Here is a 22,579-nt window from a genome sequence, read left to right on the forward strand (position 1 = left end):
TCTAATGGTAATGAGATAGGTAGTAAGTTGGTAGTAGAAAATTTTGGTAGTTAGAATATCCCTCCATTTCTTTTCAATAGGATCATCATATGCCGTTATTAAAAAAAGATAGGATATAAAATTATAAATTGTGTTTTTAATCAATAACATGAGATTTAAATGTCACATTTTTTCTTAATTGAATTTTTGGTCCTTACGATTAATTTGAGATGTTGGTTCCCCTAATATTTTATTTTAGAATTTAATTTCTTAAATTTTTAATTGCTACAACCAAGTCCTTTTATTTGTTTTCCTCTATCTAAAACCTTTGAATCTCCATTTTCTGCTTAAGATTTTCACGAATTAAATTAATGAAACAATTTTAAAATCTGTAAACCCACTGATCAAAAAATTACGTTTTTTTTTTCCAAAGTTAAAAAATTCAAATTTCTCCCTATCCTAACCTCACTTTTAACAAAGCTATTTAAATTTAATCAAATTTTCATTAAATTTTCAAATCGTTTTCCCCCAACTTTACTGTGAAACCCCAATTATTTGAGTTGAAAGTGATGATTTGGTAGTTTTAGGTAGTGAAAAACAAACAAAAAGACATAATTGTTGTAATTAAAAAAATTAAAGGGATTAAATTTTACAAAGAAAATTAAGAAACCAAAATCACATATTAACCATAATAAAGAGACCAAAAGTGTTTTTACCAAAAAGAAAAAAGAAAAAAAGAGAGAGACCAAAAGTGTGATTAATTTTTTTTTAACATTAATCAAACTTAACTCTCTCTTTTTGTGTGGTGAAAAACCTTTTATTAAATCAACATCTACCTAATTTATATTTCGCTTCATTTCGTAATTGTTTCAACTTTCGAGCGTGTAGGTCATATCTCCATTCTCAATTTAAAATCTCAAATGGCTCTTTTTGAAAAGAATGCTATTTCCACCCTGAAAGATATTAATTGCCCATGCTAAAAATCTACGGAAGACTTTTTTTTTAATTTTATTTTAAATGAAATAATTGAAATTCTAAATCATTTTGTAAAATTATGAAGTCGTCACTAATATTTACTCGACCATCTACTTGACTTTAGTCGCAAGTGTTTTTAATAAATTTCAAATTCCTGTGGTATATTTGATGTCTGCCCACATATAAATTAATTTATTAATTGAGCTGCACTACGTAATTTCCACATCCTTATTTTACGTTATTTTGTTTTACACAAGAATTTTATATCTTAATTTTCTATCTGTTTATCTCGCAATTATTTTCACCTCATCGTATGAAGTATTAATTTATTCTCATCGTGCAATTTGTTACAAACATAGTTAATTACATGATCCATGCATCTTCTATTATCAATATTATTGCCTATACTATTGGATGAGCGTGTTTACTTTATTGTTTTATTCTTTTATTAATATTAAGGAGATCATTTTTGGTGGAAAATTTTTTGAAGCATAAAATAAATTTTTTTAAATAAGATCAGTATCTCAATTTATTTGATTGTAATAAGACTTTCGATGATTTGTGAAAAATATCTATATTGTCCGTTTCGCTTTTTGTTTTGCTTTTTGCATAAAAAATTAAAATGAAGAAATATTCTTTACGTTTTAAAATCAGAACAAACCACCCTTTACCAGTCTCGACAATGATTTATATTGAAGAAATTATAAGGTATTTAAGACTAAATAATATCTCTCTTTTTACATAGGAATTATAAAATTACCTACCAACAGAAATTTTTGAATTTGAATCCAATCATGTACTAGGGAAAGGATGACCAAGAAGAAAAAAGAGGATCATGTGCAACATAAGAGAAATTATATAAAGTGAAATGTGCATTATATGTTAGAAAAATAAAAGTATGTCTTATAAACAAAGCTGGAACAGACACACATTGAAGAAAAGCACATATACATCCAGTAAAAATGTGAGAAAATAACAAAGATATAAACTTCAAAATTTCATCCCAGGTCAGAATCTTCATATGTTTCACAGCTATGATAGTCGAAAGAGAGTAGACTCATAATTCATAAACACTGGAAGGAGTTTCGTGGAAGAAGGAACTTCTATTTGGTTCAGAATTTTTGTGATGGTGAGAGCTTAAGTTTCTTGAACTTCACTTCCATCTGTTTCAAACAAATTGCAACAAGAAATGCAATCCATTAGCCACATCATATAGCATTAGTCCTATTCTACCTCCAAACCAACTCCCCATGTGACTTCCAACAAGATAACCAAATCTCCCAAGCCTTTGTTCCCCCATGAAGCCTCCAGCATAAGTACCAAACAAAGTACCAGTTCCCCTAAGGAATCCCTCTGTGACAGTACCACCATAATATGCAGCTTCAAAAAAGTCCCATCCGGAAGACATTACGGGACCTATAATGCGCTTGGCTTTTCGGGAAGCCAATTTTGCTGCCTTTGCACCTTCTTTCTCAGCATGTTTTGCTGATTCAGTTGGTGACATCCCCTGTGACATAGCATCAGCAAGGGCAGACTGCATTGCATCATGCTTTGCTCCTTCAACATGAGCAGCTCTAATATTGTAAATATAAAGCTTCACACCTTCCTTGACACCACATGCCAAAGTTCCAGAACCCAGGTCAAAGCAATTGAATAATGTAAATTTTCCACTTTGGGATGACGCCTTCTCGCCAACAAGTTGCCTGCATTTTTCAGCTGAAAAGAGCAATAGTTTATGCATAAGCAGACATTGCAATTGGAGGGCTTCACCACAGTCAAAGATGAGAACACAAGGCTAGGAAAACAACTCAACTTAACATTTGTTGGAAGGAACAGAAGTTGTTTTAATAATAATCACATGATAATGAAACATACACACACAACAAAATCAAAGCAATCCACAGAATCCATGCTAGAAAATAAAGATTTATCCCTTCAGTCAATCTCCCATTTTTTGGGTTATACAATGGATTTGAACTTAGGATCTTTAAGCTAGCTATAGTGCTATACTGTTTGATTTCCAAATTCAACACCGAGAAATCCTCTTTGGAATATAGCTAAGACAGGTAGCTAATATGGGAATAATCATCGTAGTCCCAGAATTGTAACAAGACAGCGTATACGATTTGGGCAGAGAATTGATTCCTTACTTCACCGAACAAATTTTTGCAAATAATTTTGACATTTCTAAAATTAAGAGAAATCTAATTAGGAAAACTCACCCAAATTACTGTCATTAATTGACCCCAAAACGTTCACAAGCAATTATTATTCACAGTTCAATCGAGCCTGATGCGAGTAATAGGCATGTTGAATTATAAAGGATCCAAATTTTCCTTCTCTTGGTCATTCCGTTATTATCTACGCAACCAAAAATGGTAGAAAAGCAGGAGTTAAAGTGAAACAAAAGATCATGGGTGTCTGCAATTTATGAATCTCGTTAATGTCTATAATTAGATAACATTAATGCCAAATGTTCCATTAAAAAAGGAAATTCAATTGTAACCGCAAAAACAGAATACATTGAATAGGCATTGATAAGTAAGGTACCGGTGATGCTAAGAACAATGATGGAAGCGACAAATACAAGAAACTGAACCCTCTTCTTCTCGAAATCCATGGCATGTCAGTAACAGTAAAACGGATCCTAACTCAATCATAAACTATAAATGAATTAAAAAAAGCCTTGAATGCTTCGGAGAGAGGGAAGAATCTTAGTAATAGATTCTTGGTTTGAGGTTCAGGCTATTACGTATATGTCAGACAGCATTGATAGTGGGCTGTAAAAATGGGCCCAACGAGTGAGTATGGGCCACTTATTTTAGGTTACGACAGTAACAAAAATGGGCTAATGAAGAGCTTTAACAAATCTAAATTCCAATGCAAAATAATATTTCACCAAAGTCGATAGCGTATTAGGGTACTGTTCGCGGTCTGGATTGGATCGGTTTTGAAAGTAAAAATCATTTGATCTAATTCCTTCGGTTTGATCATGTAATCATCCATTCGGTTTGAATTTTTTTTCAAATCCGATCCGATTCAATCCAATTTTTTCGGTTTGGATTGGATCGATTTTCGATTTTTTGAAAATACTAAAATTTATTTCATGATTATTGTCCAAATAACATATTTTGTGTATATTGACTTTGTAATATATTTTTTTAAATACAAAAGCATCAAATAATATAGTTTTTTTTTTTGGGACTATAAGATATGAAGCTCTACATAGATGAAATTTTGTTGATAAGATGTGACTAGGTTTTTTCTTGAGTTTAGTTGATGGATTAATGGGTCTTGGGTTTACAAATTTTTGGGCTATGATTGAAGAATGACTCAAGTAGGTAGAGAAAAATTAATATATTGGATCGGTTGGATCGGTTTTCGTCTACCAATCCAAAATCTGATCCAATCCAATTAAAATTTGCGATTTTTATTCGGTTTTCGATTTTTCAGTTTGGTCACCGCGATTTGAATCGGTTTGGATCGGTTGATAAACACCCCTACGTGTTACAATACAAAATAACGAAGGCCAACTAATGTACGATTTGTTCAACAACCATTTTATTTTTGCTTCTTTATATTTTCTATCATTTTATATTTTCTCCTCAAACCTTTGGAACCCGATTTCAGCTTCAGTGTAAGAATCCGTAATCATTGCATAGAAACTAACTAATAATTTTTTTTTATTCATTTTGGATATTAAATTGAGGGGAAAAATATTAATTAATTAAATTATTAATAGTCTTATTTATTTGCTTGCAATCCTATTTAGTTAATTGAATTTTCAGTTAATGAATATCTTGTTTAAAACAAAATCAAACTATTTTATTTAGTGCATGTATAATAATAAATTTTTGGAGAATAATTTTTTTTTTTAATTTTTCTTTAAAAGTTTCCATTAAAAAAAGAAGAACAGGAATATTGTAACAACCAATTAGGGTTACTATCAATCAATTTCACCGTAAGATCGATTATGTTGATCCAACGGTTATATTTATATCCATCTTTGTATGATTATGATTCATCATATTTAATACTTTATATTTATTTCCACCTTTGTATGGCTATGATTTCTCATATTTAATGCTTTCACATTAAATATGGGAAATCATAACCATACAAAAATGGAAATAAATATAACTATTGGATCAATATAATCGATCTAACGGAGAAATTGATTGGTAGTAACATTGATAATAATCCTAATTGATTGTTACAATATCCTACCCAAAAAAAATCGAACTAAAATAAGTAATCTCAATCACGGATTTGGACTTTTATTATGTCCAGCTACTCTCTTAATTAAACATTAACTTATTATATTTTAACTTGACAATTTTTTAAAATAATTTGAGATGTGTGTTAATGGACAAACAAATAAAAGTACCAATAAATTCAATTCAGTTTTTTTTTTTTTTTTTTGATAACAATTCAATTCAGTTTTAATTGATAGTGTAAAGTGCCAACTCTGTTTATATTTTATTCAAATATTAAATCTTTAAGATATTTATTGATTAAAAAATTATCAATCATGATTTAACTCAACTGATAATACTACACCCAAATATTACATGATAATTCTGAAATATACCATAAGTCCATAACATTACTACAAAACTGAGACCTATGCTCTTAGCTCTTCTCGTCAGATTTTATAGGGGAGAACTTAATTGTATTGCTGACACTGCAAGTAAGACGCGTATAATACACGTTACTAAAATTAAATCAATATGTATTATAAAAAAAATAAAAATTTGATTTTTGATTTAAATTAAAAAAACCTAAAATGATCCTTTTTGAAAGAGGATGAAGAATTAGTTATATCACTGATAGAACCTGATAATAATAGTAGTGAAAATATTAGTTTTTATGATTGATGAGTAGGAGACTAACTGATTTACATTTTAATTACTTATGTATTTTGCTTATTGGATCTTTTTTAGAATTTGGATTTATATGATATTAATTATATTATAAAATTTTTGTAAATCATTTTTTATTATATTTATGTATCTTAAGATTCGATACGATTCATAATACAAGATACAAAAATTGGCCAAACGATACACAATACGTATTGTAATTCAATAACGTTAAGGGTTTTGATACCAAGTCACTAATTAAGGATGAATAAACTTATTAATTGATTCATGTGGTTGGTGGTTATAAAATAATTTTATCGTATAAATTACACAAACACGCAGATAGAAAAAGAACTAAGCACGATCTTCTTCTTTTTTTACTTCTTTTTTCGTTTAATGTGGAAATTTTTATTTTTGAGGGATTTAGATTGTTCCATTGTGGATGGCTTTTAACAATCAACAGTACTACCCAAACACGCAGATAGAAAACTAACACTGCAACACATACCCTATTGTTGGGGTATATTATCTTTTGTTCAAATTGAAGACTCCAAAAAATGATAATAAATAAATAAATAAAAAATTAACGAACCAAACGACGCAAAGGCAAGAATAATATTTTCGAAATTTTATTCATCACTTTATTTATAATGAAGGGAATGCAAGAATAATATTAAGTTCTCAACCCCAATATTGTGTACAATTAAATTAAGATGAAACACATATCATCTCTAGTTACTTCTTATTCCAAAGATAACATTCAGAACTAGCATCACCTGTAATGAGACATGGCCCTTCTGGCCTTATCAGCCAAATGCACCGACGACATACATTGTAATCCCTCTTTGCTATGTATATATCGTACCAGTTGAAGGCACCTTGCCATTGGAAAGAACAATAAAATTGTGTTCTCTTCAAAATGTCATATCCAAAACTCCATTCAAAAAGAGCTCCAGATTGGAGAATATGCACTCCAAGATCATCATCGGCAGATTTGCAATGAATGGTTAGATTTAGATTCCCACGCAAATAATTTACTACCGTCACATGTGTCTCTTTTCCAAAAATTTGTCCCGAAGTATGTCTTATTGAAAGGAAGGTAAGCACAACAAATGTCATATCCAAATGAAGTTTTACGAAATGGGAGAAATCGATACTACAACAAATTAATTGGAATGACCATCAGTCTGAAGAGCTGGTAAAGAGACAATGCTATAACGAATATCAGTTAAGATGTGCTGGAATGGACATCAACAAAGGAAGGGCTAGGATGGACATTAGCCTATACATCAGTGCTGTAACTAGGATAAAAGTTGACGAAACCATTGTAACTGGGATAATCCGCGAACCAGACAATAATCGAGATAAATTCTCTCCCTGAATGAGAAGCCAAAATAAAGCTAGCAAAACCAAATAAAAGCTAAATCTGACCTGAATAACACCATAAACATATTTGGGAATAAAATCAAAGTGGCCAAATACAAGTCAGGAAAAAAAATCAAAATCAAAATATAGTAACCACACATCCAAATAACTTCAATGGATACTTTTGTGAAACACTTGGTAGATTGAAGGTACTGAAGAAAGGAACGCACGACGAGAGGAATACAAAAAACACATAGGATGACATAAAAAGAAAAAAAATGATAAACCACAAACCAAATAGTGTTCATAAACCACTATAAACAAAACTTTTGAAGCTGCAACTCTCTACGCAAAACACAAGGAAAATTGATATTATTGATAGAGTATTTCATTTGTACATAAGAGACTCTTATATAGAAGAGCATAAGGAGAAAATAGAAAGATCTAGAATATCATAATTAAAATAAAATAGAATATTTATATCTTCAGCGTAATAAAATAGCTTTAAATATTGAATATATATTGAACGGAGACAGAGGATCATCTTCCTAGGGTTGTGCAAAAAAACTGGTTCACTTGCCCTGCCCTTGATCTGACCTTGACCTGACCCATAAATACCTATTTTTTTGAACTGATTTAAATACTGACCGACTTTTAGTTGGGTCAGTTTTAGACCTGACTTATTTTAATAATGACTCATTGACCTAAAACTTGACACATACTCATTATGTGAAAAAAAGGAAAGATAAAATCACAATTACATTAAAAGAAAAATTTTAACGTAAAATAATTACGTCAAAATTTTTTACGGAAAATATTTCCATCAAAATTTTTCTCAAATATTTTCATTAAAATTTGTGACTAAAAACATTTATGCGAAATTTTTTTACGGAGTCTAAATTTCGTCAGAATATTTCACAAAAATTCGACGAAACACATTTTCATTAAACTTTTGACAAAAAAAAATTTCGTTGAAATTTTTAGCAAAACACATTTTCAACGAAAATTTTCGACTAAATATTTTCGTCAAGTTTTTTGATAAAAAATATTTCTATCAAAATTTGCAAAGGAACACATTTCTGTGAAAAATTTTCGTAAAATTTTTTGACAAAATATATTTCGATAAAAAAATTTGACGGAAAAAATATTCTGTCAAAAATTCTTTAGAGAATCTAAATTTCGTCAAAAGTTTCAAATGAAACATTTCTCTCAAAATAATTTCCATCGAAATTTTCGTCAGAACACATTCCCATCGAAATTTTGAACGAAAAACATTCCGTCAAAATTTTTGACTGAATTCTTTTTTTGTTTAGGTTGTGTTTGGTATAAGATATCTCAAAATTTTCCTAGGCAACTGAAAGTGGGTAAGTTGATTATCCATGTTTGGTTCAAGTGATCTCAAAATTTGCCTACCTAACTTATTTTCCTAGCAAATGAGGTTTGCATGCAAAATTGGACCAAAACAACAGCGCTCAAATCCTCTTTTGATAGTGGTATTCCATCAATAACTAGGTAAGTGAAAACCATGAAATAAAGTGCTGCCAAAACTACCCTTGCTTAACCCCGAGTCCGTAAGCGTTGCTGCTCCAATCTGAGGTCGTTGAATAGAAACAACGACGGTGCAGAAGATGCAGGAGTTGCTCGAATCCTCTTTATTTCTAACTTTAATTCCAGGAGTTGCAGAAGATGCAACAACTTGATATAATGCTTCCTTTTTCTACCTTTAGCTTCTTACTCTGCCTGTTCCACAAGTGCAGTGCTAAGCTTTCTTTGAGAATTTCCCCATGTTTCATCGCCGTTCCCAAGTGATGATTCCCGACCAACGAAACTAGAGAATGAGAGGATTACAGAGATATGAAAACCTTTTTATTTGTCATTGGTAGAAATGTGCAACACACAATTCACACAATGGTAACTCACTTTTAAAAACAATAAAAAAAAGGGTATTTTAGTATTTTCAAATAATTTTCCTATCAATATTATATCTTCAACCAAACACACACTCAAAAAATTTAACCCAATTTTCCCGGTAAACTTTTGGCAAACCAAACAACTTTTTTTACATTTTCCTACTAAACTCACTTTCCAACCATTTCCCTATCAATTACATTTCCCTAGTATTCAAAAAATTTCTCCTCAACCAAACGCCCTCTTAGAACATTTTATGGAGGAAATCATTTTTGTCAAAACTTTTGACAGAAATTAAATTTCGATAGAAAATTTATTTTTGTAAAAATTTTCATTAGAGAAAAAATTCCGTCGTTTTTCGACAAAAAGTATTCCGACGAAAAAATAATTTTGTGACGAAATTTTTGTCGTTTGCAACGTAGAAATTTTGACAAAATTTTGTGATGAAACCAAGTCAAAATGGGTCAGGTCAAATTTGAACCACTCCAGAAACCTAGTTAGACCCACTTTAGAAATCAAATCAGGTCAGATGTGACCCAATTTTGAACTAGTTCAAAAAAATCCAAAACAAGTCAGACCTGACTTGGATCAAATTAAAGTGGGTCGGGTCAAAATACCTGACCTACAAAAATCAAGTTAGGTAAAAACTTAACCCGACCTGACCCATGCATAGCCGTACTTCTTCCTTGAGAAACTATATTAAGATCATCTTGATAAAACGTCATAAAAAGTCCCTTCGGGGACATCCGATAAAACGTCATAAAAACATTTTTGAAAATCTTGAGAAGATCATCTTGATAAAAACATCTTAGTGAAAAGATCATCTTGATAGAACATCATATTAGTTGTAAAAATTATCATTTGCAGGTTGTGGCTGCAAATAAAGGAGACTTGGTGGTCAAGTGTTACTATTTAAAGCAAAAGCTGGGGTGGGAGATATTACGAAATCGTGTGAAAAGGAAGATTGAAATACAATGGCAGAACATTTTGGCAATGCGAGCAATAACTGAGAAAAAACCGACCTGAGATTCTCCAAATTGATGTATTTTTCGTCCTTGAAAGAAACAAAGAAGAAGTTCCTATAATTTCATGACATATACTAAAATATGTTCATTTTTCAATTTTTCATTTTACGTTAAAGATAAATTACTAATTTTAACAAATAACTAAGGGACATTATCCAAAATTCTCAATATTCTGAAGTTCCTTTAATTCATGGGATTTTGATGGAGAAAATAATATTCAACCTTGATATGAATGGGTAGATTGGCCGATTGGATAGCACGAGTCTCGGGTTGGCAAAACGGGTCAACTCGATTCAATCTGCGTTCAACTCAAAAAAACGAGTCGGGTTAGGGTCGGCTCGAAAAATAAATGAGCCAGAAAACTCAACCCAATCCACCCGAGTCGGGTTAGGGTTGGCACGAAAAAAATAAAAAATAAAATAAATTTCATTGATGCTATAACTTCTACTTTTTTTCCTAAATTATTAATTCATTCAATACAAAGACATTATATAGATAAACCATAGAAAATTTTGCATTTGGACTTGGACTTATTGGCAGTTGGCACCACATTCATACTGTCACACATACTATAAAAAAGTCCTTAATGCACGGTTTTGAACTTATTGGCAGTTGCAGGGTATTTTTGTTTGGGTTTTTGGAATTAGATTTTAGGTTTTAGCTTTCCACTTTACCTTCATTAATTTTTATAATTTTATATTAAAAAAAACATAACTCGCGAACCAATCCGTTTGACTCGTGGGTTGACTCGATTTTTTTCGAGCTGAAATGAGTCTGGCTGACTCGAGTTATTAACTCATTTTTCCTAACCCAACCCGGCTCATTTTAGCCGAGTTACGAGGTAACCCGATGGGTTGGTTCATTTTTGCCAAGACTAAAAGCGAGTGTGGTGAGCGCTGTTTTTATTTAGTCTAGAAAATATATCGAATGTCAAAAGCAGCAAAGAGCTTGGTTCGTTTGAGCGCCCAAAAAGGAAAATAAAATAAAATTGGGAGAGGGTCCTTATGTATATACTCTTGAAAGTAGTTTAAAAATGTTATTATCTATATATACGTATTAATAGTAGGGAAAAGTATTTCTCCGGTCACTGGAGATAAGGAGATAAAGTTATCTTCAGTGAGCTCAAAACGACGTCGTTTTGGGTTATAATATTAAAAAATTATAATGACAACAATTAATATAACCCTGCAATATATTATAATTATAAAAACACCTTGATTTTCGTCCCAAAACGACGTCTTTTTGAGTTCACTGGAAATAACTTTATCTCCGGTGACTGAAAAAATTCTTTACCCATTAATAGTATCATAGAAATAAAGGAAATTATTAATTGATTAGTTTTTATTTAATCGTATATTTTATCTAATTATTTTTATTTAACTTCTCATATCTTTTTCACTATCTCTTCTCCCTGAGAGCATCTACAGTGCATATGATGCATTGAAATTCATTGTATCGCACTATGTCTTATTATTATACATGCTGACGTGGCATACTTCCATTTGCGCGATATACTTGTGCCGTATTACAATAGATTTTTCGCTCCTCCCTTTTTCTCTCTATCTGTGTATTTTATTTGACTAGGATTTCTTCTATTTCCTTTGGATCTCAGTTCTTAACCATAATATACTCTTTAGGCTATAATTGCCATTGATGTATATCAAATTAATTTTCCCTTCAGCTAGACAAAGCGCCAGAGTTCTTTCACGAGGCTACTCCGTTGCCAAGAAAAAGAAAGCTAACTAAGTGGATTTTGTCACAAGATTTCACTGGAGGTTGTTAAGCTTCAAAACATCGGTGTGTTATTTATTTTTTTGAATGAAAAAGGGCATGATCACTTGGTAACAACTTAATACGTTGAGGTCCTCTCCAACTCCAAGGGATGGACCAGTCGATAGCTTCCCGCGTTGTGTGTCTGTCCTGTAAATGATAACTATTCAACTCAGGAGGACGCACTACCTTCAATTCCCACCTGGAGCTCTTGACAAACACTACGAGAAGCTCATACAATGTGTGATGACCGGTTGCTGCAGCTGAGCCTAAGACCTTCTCCTAATTTGCCGTTTCGTCCTCATTTTGATTCACAATTATATCAAGGTCAAAGTGAAAGAGACTTCTCTATTGGTCGAAATCTAAGTGGGTCCAAAACCACCCTAGCTAGTCAACAACAACAAGTCAACAACAATCTATTCATCCTGTACTACCTGGAGTTTCAACTGAAGAAGTTCAGCAATTTGACAGTACAATGCCATGGTTTCTAAATGACATCAACGGTTCAACTTCACCAACTTCAGGTAAACGTCATTTCAATACTCATCACAATACATCTTCATTTTTTATTGTTCAATGCCCGTCCCCTTACCTGATTTTGTCAATAGACATTTGCTCTCCACCCAATGAGGCAATCAACCATCAAAAACTTCAAGAACCGTGTGGTCAAGGACGTGATGATTATGGTATTTTCTTGGCAACGGATTCTCTGTCATGCGCAAGAGATTAACAATTACATGAACCTGGGTCCACTTACGAAGATTCTAGCGACTTCATTGAAATATTGCTAACAGACTATGACCCACAAACTTTGCTCGACGAAAGAGAAATGGCAAATATTTATGCTGGTTCATGCGTGGAGGATGATCCTGGTCTGAATAAAGGTATAAGCTCATGGAATGCACTTCGTTCTAAAGAGTTGAGGAACAGTATTCTGCAACTTATCCCAACAGCCACAACAGCCCCCATCACATTAAAAGCTACCATTAATTTATGTTGATATACGGTTAAATTCACTAATGTAGCAAAAAAAAAAACACAAATCCATCCATATATTCATCCGCGCTTAATCGGATTTAGATGCCATCTTTTTTCTCTAAGAATGAGAGTCGAGTCATGATCTTCAAAATAAATTACAAGAATTTCTCCACGCTCATAATTCCTTGAGCACAATTGGCAAGCCATCTACAAGGATCGTTTGTATCTTTTTTTTCTCAGGAACAAAAAGGATCCAAATCTCATGTAACTTCTACTAGAGTTATATATGTAAGTAAATGAACTTTAAAGAACAAGAATCATGGTCGGCTGCATCACAGGTCATTGGGAAGTTATTCCCACTGCGCAAGCCACTTGTAATGAAGCCTTTGAGCTTCATACTTCCATGTTCAATTGTGCACATTCATTTATTTATTACCGCAAAAATACCTATAGGCTGTGAAAATAGCATGCTTCTTTGCACTCTGATAGACCTTGACGAGGAATGACAACACCTGAAGGACAGTTGACTTCATCTCAGATGCTGAAAATGTGCCCGAGCATATATCCATTTCCGCACTAAATATGCAATGTGCCACCATTGTCAGGGAATTTGATTGATTTAAGCATTATCTTCATCTTTATCCAAAGAAGCTGATAAATAGCTAAAGATGAAACCGTCTAGATCTCCCTCAAGGACAGAGTCAGTGTCTGAAACCTCATAGTTAGTTCTAAGATCTTTCACCATACGGTAAGGCTGCATCATAGATAAAAATAGTTAATGTAATGCTCTGATCATCAAAACTTGTCAGGACAAGAGGGTATATATACAATCTCAAACCTACATGGAGCACATAACTACGTATCTGACTGCCCCAAGTTATGTCAGTGAGAGATTGTGTATGTTGTGCATTTAAGTGTGCCTGGCGTGCCATCTCCAGTTGGTCTAATCTTGATTGAAGTACAGACATTGCTGAAGCCTTATTTTGATGCTGTGATCTGTTTTAAAATCATAACCAATATCAATATCTAATAACACAACACTGTCAATGCATGAATATGCACACACATTTCATACCTTTCATTCTGACAAGTTGCAGTAACTCCCGTAGGAATATGAATTATTCTAACAGCACTCTCAGTTGTATTAACATGCTGGCCACCAGCACCACCAGCACGAAATCGTTCAATTCGAAGATCAGATTCATTAATTTGTACACGAGCAGATACATCACCAAGTATTGGAATCACTGCTACAGCAGCAAATGAAGTATGCCGGCGCTTATTACTGTCAAAAGGTGATATACGCACCAGCCTGTGCACCCCTACTTCTGCTTTGGCATATCCAAATGCAAACTCACCATCTACTTTGATTGTGGCTCGCTGAAAAAGTAAATTGATCTATATTCAGGAACTAACAGTTGCCTAAAATGGAAAATATAATCTACGGGAATGAGTGCCGCAGGCCCAAACTATGTTAAACTAGAGGCCCCAAATGGAAATGAAAATCCTCATGGTAATCTTGCTTGAAGCTTAAATGAAAGTTAAAGCAACTTGGTACTTGAAAATCAGAAAGCATAGTCACATAAGAGGTAGGTACAAATGCGACATGAATCCAAGAATGCAAGAGCTATGTGGAAAAATGTAAAATACTTTGAAATAACTCATGGAAGATGGTAAGAGGAAGAACCTTAATTCCTGCAATCTCACCAGGCATTTCATCCATTACAGTTACTTCATATCCACGCCGCTGGGCCCATGACTTATACATCTGCATGACCATTGCAGCCCAGTCCATGCTCTCTGTACCCCCAGCCCCAGCCTGAACCTATATTAAATAATAAAAAAAGCAGCTTCAATAGGCACACACATGCATAAACACAGCTCATGTTCACTGCTCTAATAATGTTGGACAAGGAAAAAAAGAGAAGTTGCAATATATTCTAGTGCAGCATGCCAGCCTCATATTCTTAGAACAAAATCAAAGACTTGGGCATATACAAGGATACTTTTCAAGAAAAATACCAATGCAATAATTGCAATTTCTAAATATCTATGAAAACAACCTCAATGTAGCAAGGACAAGAATCTTGCTCCCCAGAAAGCAATGCCTCTAGCTCTTTCTCTTTTGCCTTTCTTCTCATAATAAGCAACGCTTTCAATGATTCCTGAAAAGGGAGATAGTCTCTGCATGAATATAAGTTGCTTTCTTCTAGTAAGAAAGGATCTATCAAACACCACAAACCTTGTAAGAGAATAAACTACAATAAAACATGTTTTTGCCATTTACAACAATGATGCATGTTTCCTCTAAATTAAATCTACCTCTTGAGTCCTATCTATCATCTATCATTTCAATACAATTTAAATAATCCAAGTCTACTTAAGTTTTCTTACTTATGACAATAAATTACCATGCCCTCACCGGCTTAGATCCACGTTTTCAATATACTTTTGAGTGCCAAAATCAAACGGAGATATAAGTTAGATTATTAAGTACCACAACCACACTCTTTTATCTGAGAGACTATAGTGACAAAAACAGATGAATACATGCCTAGGAGATGAAGTGAGTTCCCACCGATTCCAATTCTGCGTCATTCTCTTCACGAGCAAGCTTTATCATGTCAATGTGCTCTAGTAACTCTTGCTCCAATGCATTTACCTCTTTCATTTTTCCTAGGAGCGAACCATGCTCGCGGCTTATTTTACCTGCATGGACAGGATCATCCCAAAGGTCTGGCTTATTCAGCTGGGCTGATAACATATCCAACCTAACCTTCAATTTCGTCCACTGCCATCATAAAACATGAAGATTTTATTTAAGAGAGGTTTATGCAGTGCAGTCCAATACAAACATCTGATCAAGTTCTATGAAACAGACACCAACAAAAAATTAAAACTTGGAGCAGTTATACGAGTGAGCTCAGATCAGAACCACCAAAAAACAAAGACAATTTGTAATTAACTAATTATTAACCACTAAACAAATCATGATTAATTAAGATGCTACCCTGAGTGTAAAACAGGACTTTGGGAGTGAAATTGAAGAGTGACCTAAGCCACTAATGGTGAGGGATTTGGGTAATTTGTATTAGATTTGTGTTAAATTCAAAAAAAAAAAAGGTGACCTGTAAGCGGCGTTTGATCAAATGAATAGATTGAGCAACGGCAGTGGCATGACTCTTCCAATCGGTTTCGTTCTCTTCAAGAATGGTCCAATTATTGGCTAGAATTCCTTGAACAGTAAGGCCATCAGAGGTTGAGTGTTCAGTGGCGGCGGCTTGAGAACCCCAGAAGCGAACCCGTGTGGGAGAGACAATAAATTGGTGAGACCCATAAGAATAATTGGTACTTGGAAGCGAATTAGAAGCGAAACAAGGAATAGTATTGTGGAGAAGGGAATGAGACAAGTAGCGACGCGACTCAGACGAGTTTCCGACATGTTTGTATAGAAAGAAGGAGAAGCCAGTAACAATATTGGACCTCCTAATCCTAAGCGATCTTCGTAGGAAAGAGGACATACCGTTACTCTCGTCGTGTATGGGAAAGTACTGCAAATAAGGAAGGATATGAGTATATGACACTGAAAACAGTACTCGGAGGTTCGCTCATCAACCTCGGGGTTTATTGAATCGAAGACGAACAAGATGGGCCTATGCTAGCGTTTAAGCCCACGCATTTTGAGCAAAGGAAAGAAGCACTGTACAATTTAAAGATCTAACCGACCCGAGCAAAGTCTGTTGCGCGTTGAGACACGAGAGTGAGGGGAAAATTTCTCACCTGCTTTAGGAATAGTAGAAAAAAATATTTTTGCGTTTTGCATTTTTCCACCACATTCATATTTTATAATATAAAAGTGGGAAAAAGTGTTTGTCATTTTAAATGAGATTTTAAGAGAGATACAGAAACAGAAAATTTGAATTTTAAATTAAAAAAACCACTCACTTTCTCTCTCTCCCATGATTTTCGTTTTTCTGTGTCTATCTCTCTCTTAAAATGACATAACTTATGTCATTTAAAATGACAAACACCAAACCCATAAAAGGGAGTGAATTTTATTAAATTTTTCTCTCTTTTTTCTCTGTAATGAAACCTATTTGTATGAATGTTATAGAGAAAAAATTTCTTAAACCCTTAGGACTTGTTTGGAGTGATGTATAAGGCTTGATAGTATAAACTTATATTATACGTTATGACATTTTTAATTGTTTGATGTGACCATCGTATAGTATAAGCTTATACAGCAAAATCCTTTAATACATCAAAATGATGTATAACTTAATCAGACCTAAGGAGTGGGATTAGGCCTGATAAAGGGTTAATGTATTGATATTGCTTACAAGTACAAAACTCAAGAACTAATATATCATTTCAATATTAATATATTAAAATATATATTTTTAAATATATTATTGTCAATTAACTATAAATAGTTTACTTTCAATGTAATATCAAAGTTAATAAAAATGTATATTAATATCTCATAATGCCTTGGTACATTATTTAATCAATTCGATAACAAATAGCATATCAAGTTCGTTTAATAATGCAATAATACAACATGAAATGATGATATAATTTTTTATTGAAGGTGTTTTAAAAATCAATTCTAATAAATATTTATGGATTACTGTTATTTGTGAGAGTAAATTGAATTCAAGAAAATGTTACATCTTACAATAAGTTATAAACAAAGTATAATTTTCATGAAAATCGTGGAATTACCAGATTATGACAATTTTAATTATTTAGACTGATAAAATTAACAACGAGATTTAAATAATAAAGAAAATTAAAAAAATAAAAGTAGCAAAGAAAATAAAAATAAAAAACAACCAATGACTAAAACTATAAAGTTGGGATTTCATTATAACTACCTATCTTTTTAAAATTAATTATTTTTTTTAATGTTGTATTAAGTTCTTAAAAACCTGGCCTATCATATTATAATTCAATTGTATTTTTTATCCCAAAAACATGTTAAAATTAAAATAATGCTTCTTTTTTATACTCCGTTAATGGCAATTTATTTATTTATTTTATACATGAGGCATTTATTAATTTCCACAAGGATTAATCATATTTTAAGTCATATTTCCTAATTTTAATTATTTAATATTTTAATATTAAAATTCATCTTTAGAACCTTTATCTAAAATGCTAGATTCTGCAAGTATGGTTTGAAACGTACCATCAGCATCAGGAACACAAGCAGTAATTAAACAAAAAAAAAATTACATGAACAAATAATAAATCAAACGTCAAACATTTTTCATTTTTTATTCATTAAAAAGTTAAAAATGAAACATCATTGCGACCAGTGGCGGACCCAGAAAAATTTGTTTATGTCCGCACATTTAGTGGCGGGTGCTCCCAAATTTTTTTTGTAAAAAAAGTTTAAGTTAACGCTTAAACTCGCTCATAATCTAGTTGCTTCCATAACAAGCTGCAGGCAATATTTTGACCCATCATTTTTTCTCTTAAATCTTACCAATCCTCCAAAACAAATATGAAAATATACTTAAGTACATCCATACATCATCATTCTATTCTATTTTATAGTGGTGAATAAAAAAGTCAACACTATTTGTACAGAAGACAAGCAAAATCACACTGAAGGCCTTGTCTAGAAAGGAAACAAAGGAGATGAAGAGAGCGTGAGAATGGGTACATGGTAGGGGAGGAAGAGAGCGTTGCTACGTTATTTTAATCATCTCCGTACGTTGCTAACTAATATAAGAATAAATATCATTTTTGGTCTCCAACAAAAAATTCGGTACTCACTTTAGTCTATTATAAAAAAAAATAGTTACCTAGTCCTTATGAAATTTAAAGTGAACTCATTTTAGTCTTTTTGAGTAACTAATGTAGGTCTTTTTTGAATTAGTGAGGAACCACGATTTTAACTAAATTGATTCACTTTGAATTTCGTAGGGACCTCGAGACTAATTTTTGATAAGAGACTAAAGTGGGGACCATGTTTTTTATTAGAAACTTAAAATGATATTTACTCCTAATATAAATATTGAATCAACATACAAATAAATACCTACAAAGATAAAAAAAAAAAAAAAAAAAAATCCAAAATTTTATGTGGGCACTTGCGGACATTTGCCCATGGCTGGGTCCGCCAGTGATTGCGACGTTGCACAAAGTAAAATACATTACCACATCTTTGGAAAAAATGATAACAGTCTCACTCTTTTTTCTTTTTTTTAAGTACAAGAATGTTCTGGCAGGGGAGACACAGGATGTAACCCGCCAGGGCCAGGGCAGACCTGTTCAACCTCTATGAGAATTTACGCCAGGGACAGCGGCAAACTAAACCCGCTTTACAGTTTACCCATCAACAAGGACCTTTAAAGCGGCCAGAGGGAGTCGAACCCACGCCCTTTGGGGTATGGACCGACTCCTTAGCCACTTGTGCCACACCTTGTTGACAGTCTCTCTTTTTTTGTTAGTAATCATTAGACGGAAATGGAACGACAACATTGAAAAACTTTTAAAACGAAAGATTATTTATTAAGTAAATTAACCTGAGGACTAATAGATATATGTATAGGGTTTTACTTCTCTCATGTTGTATGAGAGAAGTTATCTCATGTTGTGAGATAAATTAAATGAGAGATTATTTATTGTGGTCCGGGACCACCATTTTTTAGGTGATCCCTTAGTGTAAATGGAGGGGTAAAATTGAAAAAGAGAAAAAATAATAGGGGTAAGAAGGGAAAGTAAAAATTGATGATGTGAGAAGGAGCAACAGATCATTGGGTGGTCCTGGACCATAATAAATATTTTCATCAAATGGGGCCACCAATTTAAAAAAGAAAAGAAAAGAAAAGTGAGGTACGTCTTTTTATGTGAGTGTAAAATGAGATAAGAATCTTATGTAAGATAAGAGTATAATTTCCCATATTGTATATGATCAAAACAGATGCTCACTCAAGTAAGTAAATAGAAATACAAGGGATCGAACTAACCCAAATATCTTACGCAAGATTACCTACATAACATTAGGCTAGCCTAACAATTTTCTAATACAATTATACTATAGGGCGACCCACTGGAATGTTCACTGAATTCACACCCGTATCCGCAAGGCATTCTCAATCCTCAAAGCTTTCTCCAACAAAGATTGTAAAGAAAGCCTCCACTATATATAGGCTTCAACATTAACCATTTCACATGACATTCACTACTAGAAAAATCCTGTACAGCGAGGAAATTATTATGCAAATTTCGTCGCTAATTTTATCTTCGCTACTAATTTCCCTCGCGAGAGAATTTGCAAGGAAAATTAGTATATTATTTATTATAATATAGTAGTAAATTTGCAAGGGAAATTTCATCTAGTAGTGATTCCAGAAGAACTAATTTTAACGACACATACCCAAGTCACTAAACTTATACAAAAAAAACATAAAAGAACAAAATTAGCATATTATTTATTATAATTATATGTCCCCAGCACCAGCAGGTGGTTTTGGCTTCTTAACTATCAAAACTGGGCACTTCACGTTCTGTGCGCAGTAATTGCTCACACTTCCAAGAAAGGCCCTACAATTCAGGTCCCCAAGAACAATTTAATGTACTGTTTATTTACATATATATTAAGCCTAAAGTAACGTGCGCTGTAATTAAAGTGGAATGGATGAGTACCTCTTGACGAGACCATAGCCATGGCTTCCCATGACAAGTATGTCCGCGGCCAACTTTTCAGACATCTCACATATTACGTCCCTGGGGTCGCCATTCTCTACCCTCGTCTCCACCTCAACCTATTCAAGACCCATAACATAACATAACATAACGGGGCAAACTAAGGGAACTAGCTAGAGAAAGATATATATATTATAATTACAGTAATTCTTGAGGGGCATATACGTCATTACGAATGAACGTACAATACCCCTTTATCATCAAAATAACAGGTACATACGAGTAGGACAAATGAAAGAAGGAACATACGTACATGTTGGAGATATTTACACAATTTCTTGGCTTTCTCTAAAACGCAATCCGCCACTTCTTGGCTATACCTATCCATGGCTGCGCTTATGTCCGACGAAAACATATATCCTTAAATACAAACACGCCACCAATTAATTTACCAAAACTGAAACAGATAGCAAGAGAGAGAGAGAGGAATATATAACAATTTTTTTTTTAAATTAAAAAAACAAAAATACCTGGAGTTTCAGGATCATCTACCCTACCCGTGCCATCTAAAGGGGTGTAAACGGCACGAAGGGGCTTGACGTATAGAAGGATAAGGGTATCCCTGGAATTTTGCAAAACTATATTCTTGAGGCACCAAGAGAGGGCATACATACTTTCTTCGCCTTCGTCCACAGCCACCAGGACCCGCCGTTTGTTTCCTTCTTCTTCGTTCATTTGCCAGATAGAGTTTGATTACTCAGAAGGAAAAAAAAGGGAAGTGAGTGATTGACAGCTCTTACAATTTGACCGATGAAGTACTATTGCAGCAACCTTAATTTTATAGTATAGGAATTGGTTTGTGGTTTGTGCCCGAATTGAGCACGGCAAGTGGTTCGGTTACTTGGTTGAATCGGTTGGCGGTTTCAAGGTTTGGGCTTCTGGTTTTTCTTATTTCAACACGGTGGGCCCAACATTACCATTCGATCTTTTGTTTTGTTCTGGTGAAAAAAATAATTAAACATTCTCCATTTGTATATTTTATTATGAGAACATTTTAAACGATGTAAAGTTGTGTTGTAACATCCCTTGCTACAAATGTTTATAAGGAATATTACATGATTTCTTTTATTTACATTTATATTTACGTTTACGCATAGTCAATGAGAAATAAGATGGAAGGGAATTAATGTTATTAATTAATACACATCGATGATAACAACAGTAAAGAAAATTATATAAACATCTATCAACATTACTTTATAGATAATATTACGTCAGATACAAAAAGGAGTTATTTTACATAGGTCCTACAGTCTACTAAATATTACATCACTTCAGTTTATATCTTACATACTGACATCACATAATTATACAATACAAAAGTCTTATCCTAATCTAGCCTATAGGTGTAGGTCTCCACAATATCAGCATAGAATATCAAAGCAGCTCCTTGATTTTTTACTACAATATAAAACTTCATGCGGTCCTCATAAGAGTAAATATTGATACTCCATCCTTCACATGCTAAGCTTAGAACAGGCATTATGATTTTCTGGAAAGGTTAGCACAAAAAAACACACGTGAGAAAATTCTCAGTGACATTGAGGTTTTCAAACTATAACCATTTCCAGCCGTAATAACGAAAAATATCATTCTCTCAGATAATTTAATAAAATGAAATAATATAATAAATAATACATTTTGTAATATTTAACTGAAGTTAAATAATTTCCCAATTTTGTGGTCTTCTGCATATGAAAGATTTATTGTGGAGGAGCTCAAACCACGATAAGGCGTCCCTTATCCTATAATCGTCTGAACCCAAACTCTGTGCCACGATAAGGCAGTCTTCATCAGTTAAATATACACATTCTATTCATAATTATTTGGTACCAAACAATTCGTCAACATGATAATCAGTTGTTGAAAAGAAATAAAATTTAAAAGGACATAAAGATATTGTAAGAAGAAAAATCACTAAATGAAATCAAACTACAGAAACGAATTAAACTTGAACTAAAGAATAAAAAGAGCATGACAGAACGACAGTGGCAAGTA

At 33.0% G+C, this 22,579-nt stretch overlaps 3 protein-coding genes across 3 annotated transcripts; all 3 read right to left on the reverse strand.

The window, feature by feature from the left end:
- Nucleotides 1-2,077: 2,077 nt before the first annotated feature.
- On the reverse strand, nucleotides 2,078-3,612 carry LOC133314501 (uncharacterized). The gene is made up of 2 exons (XM_061515990.1): nucleotides 3,505-3,612; nucleotides 2,078-2,670 (listed from the first exon to the last, which is right to left on the reverse strand). Exons 1-2 carry the CDS (start codon nucleotides 3,572-3,574, stop codon nucleotides 2,123-2,125), a joined length of 618 nt encoding a protein of 205 aa, XP_061371974.1. The 5' UTR covers nucleotides 3,575-3,612; the 3' UTR covers nucleotides 2,078-2,122.
- A 9,323-nt stretch (nucleotides 3,613-12,935) lies between these two features.
- Nucleotides 12,936-16,508, reverse strand: LOC133314480 (peptide chain release factor PrfB2, chloroplastic). Its single transcript, XM_061515963.1, has 7 exons — nucleotides 15,991-16,508; nucleotides 15,441-15,653; nucleotides 14,926-15,027; nucleotides 14,550-14,687; nucleotides 13,938-14,242; nucleotides 13,705-13,858; nucleotides 12,936-13,616 (listed from the first exon to the last, which is right to left on the reverse strand). Exons 1-7 carry the CDS (start codon nucleotides 16,381-16,383, stop codon nucleotides 13,482-13,484), a joined length of 1,440 nt encoding a protein of 479 aa, XP_061371947.1. The 5' UTR covers nucleotides 16,384-16,508; the 3' UTR covers nucleotides 12,936-13,481.
- Nucleotides 16,509-19,777: 3,269 nt separating this feature from the next.
- Nucleotides 19,778-21,536, reverse strand: LOC133314486 (universal stress protein PHOS32-like). Its single transcript, XM_061515968.1, has 4 exons — nucleotides 21,052-21,536; nucleotides 20,835-20,941; nucleotides 20,522-20,640; nucleotides 19,778-20,419 (listed from the first exon to the last, which is right to left on the reverse strand). The coding sequence occupies exons 1-4, from the start codon at nucleotides 21,254-21,256 to the stop codon at nucleotides 20,317-20,319; spliced, it is 534 nt and encodes a 177-aa protein (XP_061371952.1). The 5' UTR covers nucleotides 21,257-21,536; the 3' UTR covers nucleotides 19,778-20,316.
- Between the last annotated feature and the right edge of the window lie 1,043 nt (nucleotides 21,537-22,579).

This window comes from Gastrolobium bilobum, unplaced genomic scaffold (assembly GCF_033153095.1).
Source record: "Gastrolobium bilobum isolate Gb01-03AN ecotype WA unplaced genomic scaffold, APGP_CSIRO_Gbil_v1 utg1951, whole genome shotgun sequence".
In the NCBI taxonomy this organism is placed as follows: Eukaryota; Viridiplantae; Streptophyta; class Magnoliopsida; order Fabales; family Fabaceae; genus Gastrolobium; species Gastrolobium bilobum.